This window comes from Phaseolus vulgaris, chromosome 3 (assembly GCF_051622355.1).
Source record: "Phaseolus vulgaris cultivar YP4 chromosome 3, ASM5162235v1, whole genome shotgun sequence".
Classification (NCBI taxonomy): Eukaryota; Viridiplantae; Streptophyta; class Magnoliopsida; order Fabales; family Fabaceae; genus Phaseolus; species Phaseolus vulgaris.
Window position 1 is genome coordinate 11,791,812 of NC_143500.1, and position 9,728 is coordinate 11,801,539.

Here is a 9,728-nt window from a genome sequence, read left to right on the forward strand (position 1 = left end):
AAGTTAGTTTGAATTGAATTAGATTATCTAATCATAAATAAAACCTAACCTAATTGAATTAGATTATCTAATCATAAATAAAACCTAACCTAATTGGACCCTTAAATAACCACCCTACCTACTAAACAATAGTATTAGACTTTTAGTTTGATGTATTTGAACTTAGGAATACTGCATTTTAAAATAACATTGGTGATTTTTTTTTAAATATTAAACGAGTAATTGAAGGTATAAAATAAAAAGTAAAATAAGATTGATTATAACTAAAAGAGTGTTTCACTAGTAACTAGACTAAAAACACTAATAAATGACTAAAGAATGAGATATATAATAATAAATTAATAATGATAATAAAAAATTAGAAGGAGAAGAAACGTAGGCAAATGGAGGTGAAACCTTTTTTCTTTTACGTTTACCCGAGTAACGGTCGTCCCCTTGGTGGCAAGAGAGAGAGAGAGACAAAGAAAGAAATCAACGCTTCCTCAATCTTAGTCCGAGATTGATCTGATCGGATTCAATGTCGGAGATGGCTCAAACGGATCCCGAAGGCGTGGACGGTGTGCGAATGACGTGGAACCTGTGGCCGCGCACCAAGGTGGAGGCGAGCAAGTGCGTCATCCCCCTCGCCGCAACCATCGCCCTCCTCCGCCCCCACCCTGGCATTCCCCCCACGCTTCCCTACGCGCCTCTCCGCTGCAAGACCTGCTCCTCCATCCTCAACCCCTTCTCGCGCGTCGACTTCGCCGCCAAGATCTGGATCTGCCCCTTCTGCTACAACCGCAATCACTTTCCCCCTCACTACGCCCAAATCTCCGAAACGAACCTCCCTGCCGAACTCTATCCCCAATACACCACCTTCCAATACCAACTTAACAGCAACATTAACCCTAACCTCTCCCACACCCCTGTCTTCCTCTTCCTCCTCGACACCTGCGTCATTGCCGAAGAGCTCGACCTTCTCAAATCCGCGCTCCGCCAGGCCCTGGGGCTTCTTCCCGACAACGCGCTCGTTGGCTTTGTGTCATTTGGCACGCAGGTCCAGGTGCATGAGCTGGGCTTCTCCGATATTTCCAAGGTTTACGTGTTCCGTGGGAGCAAGGACATTCCCAAAGATCAGATTTTGGAACAGTTGGGTCTCGCCGTCGCCAGGAGGGCCTATCCCAAAGGGGGGATGATGACGCAGGCTCAGCCACCTTCTGCTGCTGTCACCAGGTTCTTGCTGCCTGCTTCTGATTGTGAATACACTATCAATTCGGTGCGTTTCATGAGAATGCTTGCAAATTGCAATGTGTCAATGTAGTAATGACAAAAATAGTAACTAACGACTCTCAGTGTTCATTGTTGTTGACTAATGGGTTATTCTTCAGGTGTTGGATGAATTGCAAACTGACCAGTGGCCGGTTTCGCTGGGGAAGCGTCCTGCACGGTGTACCGGCGTGGCGTTGAGCGTCGCAACGGGGCTGCTTGGTGCTTGTAATCCTGGGACTGGGGCTAGGATAATTGCTTTGGTTGGGGGTCCCTGCACTGAAGGACCTGGTTCGGTAAATGAAATTATGTTCTTCGCGATACTGCTTTGGTCTTTGGTCATTGGTGATGATAGATTTTGTTATAAATGGGGGTGAAGGGCTTGGTGTTTGGGCGAAAGATTAGGAGGGATTTTCATCAGAAACGCGTAGAGTATTTTTGATGCTGTAGATATTGATTTTATACTTTCTCTGCAGATTGTGTCCAAAGATCTTTCTGATCCTGTGCGTTCTCACAAAGATCTTGATAAGGATGCGGCACCATACTTCAAGAAAGCAGTCAAGTTTTATGAGGGTCTTGGGAAACAGCTGGTTAGCCAGGGTCACGTTTTAGATCTTTTTGCATCAGCCCTTGATCAGGTATGTGCTAGCTTGCAAATTTTCTGATACATTTCGCTGCCTATTTTTCTTGTTGATATGTTGTTAGTCATGTCATGCTATTATCCTTATGATTGTCATTTTCTTTCACCTGCTTTCAAGCTATTAATATCTTAATTCTTACTTGGGAATTTTCTTGGGATATATAATGAAGTTCTTATTTAAGCTGTGGGGATCTTTAGAATACAGTTGATATTGTTATCAGACTATGTTGCAACTTTGACAATTAAGAACAGACTGTGGTGTGCTCATTCGCATCTTCTGTTTGATAGGTTGGAGTAGCAGAAATCAAAGTCGCAGTTGAAAAAACTGGTGGCCTTGTTGTCCTGTCCGAAAGTTTTGGTCATTCAGTCTTCAAGGACTCTTTCAAGCGTGTTTTCAAGGACGGGGAGCAATCTCTTGGTCTTTGTTTCAAGTGGGTCTTCTTTCAATATTTTGTTCTATACTTTAATTTTAAATTCAATTCACCCCAAGGAAGTTTTTATTTTGGCTTGTTTATATTCTCATTCATATTTATTTTGTATAACTTATTACTCCCCTGTCTCACCATTTTAGTATGATTCACAGTTGATGCCTGAATTTTTCTGTTGGGAGATGTTGAATTGCTATGCTTTTAGTTCTTAATTCTTTAGCATAAAATCTGTATATACTTGGTGTTTTAGTACCTACTGGTGAAGGGGTTGTTTATTGCAATGTTGTGAAAATCGCGAGTATACTCCCATACTTGTACTCTTAGACGAGTTTGGAGGAGAAAGCGAGGTGATTTGCATGGCGACTTATGAACCGCGTGGATTGGAGAGAGTACACGTGCCTCTCGTTGAATTGGAGGATTGTTGGGTCGTCTCGATTCCAAAGGGCCATATCTGGTTACAAAAAAAATCCTACCTTATGCGGTACTTGGTTTTAAAGGCCCAATATGAGTGTTTGCTTTTCTGCTAGGGTTGGTAAGCAAATCATACCCCTTGATAATCAACCCAATAAAAACCCACAAAAACAAATTGCCATCGGTCGCGCTCTCCGCCGGTCGCTCTCTTTGCCGTTCGTGCTCACCGCCATTGTTCCTCTATGTTTTTCTCTGTTCTATTTTTCTGATATGTTGGGCTCGTTATAGCTGAGATTTATAATGGCATCAAGTGGAAGGATTTATCCTGCATGGAATGAGAAAGTATTAATGTTTTATGAAGACGTATAAATTAAAACATCATCTAGATGTATAACACTTCCTGAAGATGTTAAAAAATTAATGTTGGATACAATTTTTGTGTTATAGCAAAATTTGGATGAAGAAATCAATATCTAGAGAAGACCGGGACTGTGACCAATGTTGTTAAACTCGAGGATGTAAGAAGATTGGAAATGAGATAAAATATTGCAACTCGACTTGTAAGAGTTATTAGTATATGAAAAATAATAGTTAATACATAACACAACTAAAAACAAGTTCATAATTCATAAAATGTTCATGCATAAAACAACTAATAAATTTAGAAATGTTTAATAGAATTAAACTATACAAGAGAATCTTTCATATTAATGGCAGGATAATCGTCCTCTTCCACAAGATCTTCATTTTCATTAATGTTGTCTTTGCCATGACCTTCATCATTATCAACAATTGGAGGAACCTCCAAATCATCCATAGGTGCAAAAACACCACCTTTACTAGCATCTTCAACATCTCCAACTTCGACTAAGACGTCTTCATCTGAAGCAACTTGAATTTGCTTTATTATCCTCCACAGTCCATTCATCCTTAGAAGCAAGATCATCAATGTTATAGTCTTTTGTTTTCCTAACATCCTTCTTCTTCATCAATCTTGAATTAGCCATCACAAACACTACATCATTCATGGTGTTTTGTTGTAAATGGTCTCTTTTCTTGGTGTGGACCTAAATAATTATTAAGTTAATTATAACATCATATTAGTCTCTGAAAAAATAGTAATAAAATCAACTCATAAATTTAAATTCTTACCCTTTCAAAAGCACTCCAATTGCGCTCACAACTGGATGAACTGCAAGTCAAACTCAATACTCTAATTCCAGATGTTCATCACCATATGATTCCCACCATTGTGGCGGAGTTTTTGTTTTGAGTGCACGTTGAGTTATTTGACTACCAAAAAATTCATACTTGCTCTTGAAACACTCAATTTGGTCCTCAATCTTAGTGATCTCATTAATGTCTCCCACCAACCTTTTCAAACAATCATACATTCCACATTTCACCTCATAATCATCTCCAAAGTTTGGATGATAGTACAACATGGGATTAAGGTAATAGCGTGCAACACGCAATGACCTATGCAACTGGTTGTCCCATCTTTCATCAATGACTTCCCAAAGGGGAATGTAACTAAGTAAGATAAAAATAAATTAGTTAATCTAAAAACAAAGTCTATATTTCTAAAAAAAGAAATTAGAAATCAAATATAAGTGAAAGGTAGTAGTTATTTACCTTTTACTAGCTCCATTGAAAATATTTTGTATCTTCTCTTTAGCAAGCTCCATTGTTTTTCATATAGTTTAATTGTATTAAACATTTATGAATTTATTAGCTGTTTTATGCATGAACATTTTATGAATTATGAGCCTATTTTTAATTGGTTATGTATTGAATATAATTTTTCATATACTAGTAACTCAACCTCATTTGAGTTACGATTTTTAATCCCCTTTCCAATCCTCTTGCAATTCACAACTTTGATTTATTGTTCTATTAGAAACTTATGACATTGTTCCAACATGTGTTGGTCCTAGTGGAACGTGTTGAAATCCCTTAATTATGTGGCTTAGTTTGGTATCTCTCTTACGAGCTGTAGTAAGGAGAGAACAATGACTTTTCTATACATGTCTTGTATATGGACTCATGAAAGGGAAAAGGAGGGCGCGGACAAGTAAAGGAGTCAGCTTATTATATATTTTACTAAAACAGGGCCATCTATCCCTCCATGAATAAATATTGAGTCTTGTCTAATAATCCATGTATGGGGGATATGGGGTTTAAGTTGCACTTTTGGAAATGTTTTAATCAATTTGATGTAAAATTGGGTTTTGAAAGACTTCGGGTTTTCTAGTTTGAATGTCATTCAATTACCTAAATTTAAAGCTTCCTATCATATATTTTAAGAGTTTTTCAGTATGAATCAAGAATTGAAAAGAAAAAGATAAGAAAGACTTTTATTTAATAAATTGAAAATAAAACAAGAAATAGGAGATCAATCTCTTCTCCAAGGGTTTCCCCTTCACAAAGGATTTTTCCTTTCGCAATGCTGAATTTACAATCACAAAAATCTCCCTTTTTCTCCTATCCTTCTCCCTCTTTTTATATCTAAATACCCCTCTAACTAACTAACTAACCCATTAATTTATAATGATCTTGACTAATTTCTCCTTCTCCTTATATATTAACATTTTGTGTATCCATATGTATGAGTATTGACTTGATCTTTCAGTTTTTATCATGTCTGATAAAAACTTTTTCTAATTGGTTATTTTACATTTTAATTTATTTTCCGTCCCCTCTTTTTCTCTGGCAAACATGCTCACTGCCTACTTTATTTATTTAACAGTGGAACACTTGAGATTAATTGCTCCAAGGAAATCAAAGTTCAGGGTATAATTGGACCTTGCACATCATTGGAAAAGGTTGGATTTAGATCATGTTTATGTTTCAAACCTTAATTTCCTGTTGTCTAGTGACTCTAAAGTTGGGATTTATGTGGGGTCATAAAAAATAAAACTGAACTAAAGCTATTGTACTTGGAGTTTTATGATTACAATCTATCACATACTGCAGAAAGGGCCTTCTGTTGCTGATAGTGTCATAGGAGAGGGAAACACAACAGCTTGGAAACTGTGTGGCCTTGACAAGAGTACATGCTTGACTGTGCTTTTTGATCTTTTGTCAAGTGACCGTTCAAATACTCCATCTGCTGCTAACCCACAATTGTACCTGCAATTCCTTACGAGGTTATGTTTGAGAACTTTCATGAATAGGAGCTCATTTTTACTATGTTGTGTCTTTTTTGCCTTCCTTGCTGATCTCTGAATATATTGGTTATGTTCTTATTGCAGTTACCAGAGTCCAAATGGTCAATCAGTGCTTCGGGTCACCACAGTAACTAGAAGATGGGTAGATGTTGCTGTTAACTCTGAGGTAGTTTCAGTTTTTGTTTATATATTTGTGGCTAAATGGAAAATTTTAACAAGCTAATTCATTTTTTAAGAGAATTTGAAGTGCTTTATAACAAAATATTTAGTTTTAGTCAAGAATATCAAAAGAAATTGAAATTCTAAATTATATAAGGGTAATTTGAATACTTAAAATTAGATAATTTCAAATTTCACCTGAAAAGTAAGAATATGAATTCTTCGTACTTTAAATTCACATCTCTTGTACTCTCTCCTCGGCTAATTTTGAGACACTGTTGGCTTGTTCGTGTTAAGGGTGTTGTGGGTTTTGTCAGTTTGATGTTATTTTGGACTGATGTCGGCAAAGTTTTCTTTTGGACTAAAGTTGATTGTGATTATTTTTCGACCAACATCATCAATGTTATTTTACCATCATTGTAGGCCAATGTTATTTTCCAATTGTGGTTATTCATGAGTTTGATGTAGTCAGGGTTGTCTTTTGGCCAACATTGACTTGTTATCTTTTGCTCAATGTTGGTTGCTTATTTCTGGATCAACAAGATTTTATCTACCAACGGTGACAGGACTAATTTTTGGCCGATGCCAACCAGAGTGTTTTTATCTTCGTTAATAGGGGTTGTTTTTACGGTTGACATTTTTGGAATGATTTTTTACAGTTGTAGGTGAGAAAAACCATTCCTCTACAACTGTTTGGTTATGGATTAAGGAGTAGATGATGTGACATGCATTCTAATTATGCTGGATTTAATACTGAAATTAATTTCATTCAAGATAAAGGACTTCAAGTTACCCATTGATCAACAGATAATAGATGTACGATTTCCAAGTTAAAAATACTCCTATCCGTGGGCTTTTGTAGGTATCGTTTAGCACAGAATTTTGTGCTTTATCCTAGTTTAGAGCCCACTACAAAAAAAGGAAGGATAATCCAAAAATTGATGACTAAAGTAGTATATTTGAAGAAGGTAGTAGTTTAGGGTTATGTTTTCGACATTGTTGGCATGTGGCTTTTTTTGTCTCCATTAATGCATTTTCATTGTTTAAGAAGGCCTTTACTCAAAGAGATCATATATTTTATCTTCAGGAATTGGTCCAAGGATTTGACCAAGAAACTGCTGCAGTAGTAATGGCCAGACTTACGTCTTTGAAAATGGAGACAGAGGTATATCTCAAGTTTTTTGTTTATTCTCCACTATTTGGTAAATACATGTACCATTGCGGGATTTATTTGAAGTGGCTATAAATTTTTTCTTCGTCAAAATGGGTGATTATTGATGTCTTCGAAAGTGGCAGCTTTGATGAACTTTTCACTTGTTTAATCTGGTTGGACTAGGTACTTATAGAGTGGCAATGCATTCCATGTGCTCTGGTATTTCTTATATTTTTCAACTGTTGCAAATACGTGATCAATTTATGATAAGTTCTATTTTGTTGAAAGTGGAGTTTTGGGTGTCATAGGAATGTAAAATGTGAAGGATTTCTCTTTAATCTTATATTCATGTGACCACGAACTGATGGATTGTCAATTCATAGGTTTTTACGTCAACTACGATTTAGTTTTAATTTCTTTATTTGGCCTTGTTTGATAGTTTAGTAAAATGACTTTTATGATTTAACTATGGATTTTTCCTTTGTTCAGAGGCGGCTTATTTCAATTTGATATTTTTATGCTAATTAATAACATGCTGTAAATTACAGTTTTAGTTGTGGAAAATTTTGTTTCTACATGAGCTTTCAGACTTAGATAGTGTCATATGTTCAATCAGGAAGCATTTGATGCCACACGATGGTTGGACCGTTTACTCATACGCCTTTGCTCTAAATTTGGTGACTACCGCAAGGATGATCCGTCATCTTTTACATTAAATCCATTATTTTCCTTGTTCCCCCAATTTATGTTCAATCTGCGAAGATCACAGTTTGTACAGGTGCCATTTCTTGTAATTTTCTTTATGTATTACTATTGCTTTGCATACTTATTTTAAATTTGCGAAGTTTGGGTGTTTAAATTTATTGGCAGGTTTTTAATAACAGTCCAGATGAGACTGCATACTTCCGCATGTTGTTAAATAGGGAAAATATAAGTAATGCCGTCGTCATGATTCAGCCATCTCTAATATCATATTCATTTAATTCGTTGCCTGCACCAGCATTGTTAGATGTGGCTTCCATTTCCGCGGACCGGATTTTGTTGCTTGATTCATATTTTAGTATGGTTATCTTTCATGGAATGACAATAGCTCAATGGCGAAATATGGGTTACCATAACCAGCCAGAACACCAGGCATGTACACACTTCTCATAGATGTCCTGCTAAACAAGTTACTGTCACATTTGAATTCTGCTCTCAAAATGATTGACAATTAAACATTTATGTATAGTCTTGTATTGGGCGCATTATAGCTTTCTGCCAGTTTATGATGGAAATTATTTTATTCGTAGCCTTTTTTTATGATTAAAGTCATGTGTTGTATTCGTCACTGGTTCATTTTCTGGCTTTGCTAATAGCTTTTATACATGGCAGGCTTTTGCACAACTATTACAAGCTCCCCAAGATGATGCCCAAGTCATAATTAGAGAACGTTTCCCTGTCCCTAGATTGGTAGTGTGTGATCAACATGGTTCCCAAGTAAGTACATGTATTATGTTGTTTCCTCTTCCTGAAATTCATTTAGTACTGAGTGTTGCTGATGTTTACCACTTTCACAATATGTTAGGAGAAACTTGTTTCATTAATTCATTGATGTTGAACAGGCTAGATTTCTATTAGCAAAGCTGAATCCGTCAGCAACATACAATAATGCACATGAAATGGCTGCTGGTTCAGACGTAATCTTCACTGACGACGTGAGCCTCCAAGTTTTCTTTGACCATCTGCAGAAGCTGGCTGTCCAATCCTGATAATAGTAGTAACTCACAGATATTAACTTCGGACTTGGTTCGGACAGTGTGCCAATGATGTGTCCTACGTTTTGCTGTTCCATTCGGTTATTTTCTATGTTCTTATTGGAGAGCAGGTCGTGGCCAATATCAATTGAGGAATAAAGAAAGTTGTGAAGTTTTATTCTTTAGGGCTACGGTCGGATTTTTTCATGGAGAAATAAAGGCCTCGAAGGTGTTTTGATTTTTGGTGTTGAGGAAACGAAGGATAATGAAATGTAAGTTGAGAGGTACTTGCGTGAATGCAGCAAAGCAAATGAGGGAGAGAGATAGTTTTTTATAGCATTTTTTTTTTCTATTTTGTTTTATCAATTGATATAGGTAGTTGGTTTACTTGTCTCTAGGTTGCATAGTAATTAAAGTCATCTTATAATGTTGGAGTTTAATACAATTATAATCCTTCCAATTCTGTATATCAAGTTAGGATTGCATGACGCATCCTGGTGAAGTGAATCCTTCTTTTATGTTGTTTCCTTTTCTTTTTCTTTTATTTCCATAGTCTCGAGCTGACCTCGAAATGTGATATACTAATTTGTTGTGCACTAATTATTAAGTTGTTTTTGTGTAAATCCATTCAATAACAAGAAAATGTATACAAGCAAAAGAACCTTACTAGAAAGTCAAGATTATGGATATTTTGGGAACATAAGTTGGTTTTTACCCATAAAATGGATTTGGAATTTAGGATTTTCCAAGCTAAGTTTGTCCATAAAAGTCAAACAAACATTATCT

The 9,728-nt window shown here is 36.4% G+C and overlaps 1 protein-coding gene across 2 annotated transcripts; it reads left to right on the top strand.

Moving 5' to 3' along the window:
* The first annotated feature begins 335 nt into the window (after positions 1-335).
* Positions 336-9,460, top strand: LOC137806589 (protein transport protein SEC23 E). Of its 2 annotated transcripts, none has more exons than XR_011080369.2 (12): positions 336-1,255; positions 1,368-1,541; positions 1,722-1,883; positions 2,174-2,316; positions 5,474-5,549; positions 5,701-5,873; positions 5,979-6,060; positions 7,141-7,218; positions 7,823-7,984; positions 8,207-8,340; positions 8,581-8,685; positions 8,811-9,460. XR_011080369.2 is itself a non-coding variant. In XM_068606791.2 (12 exons), the coding sequence occupies exons 1-12, from the start codon at positions 518-520 to the stop codon at positions 8,955-8,957; spliced, it is 2,304 nt and encodes a 767-aa protein (XP_068462892.2). In that variant the 5' UTR covers positions 361-517; the 3' UTR covers positions 8,958-9,460. The 2 variants fall into 2 exon arrangements, 1 of the variants encoding a protein (XP_068462892.2); XM_068606791.2 differs by having other exon boundaries at positions 361-1,255; positions 8,077-8,340.
* Positions 9,461-9,728: the final 268 nt, after the last annotated feature.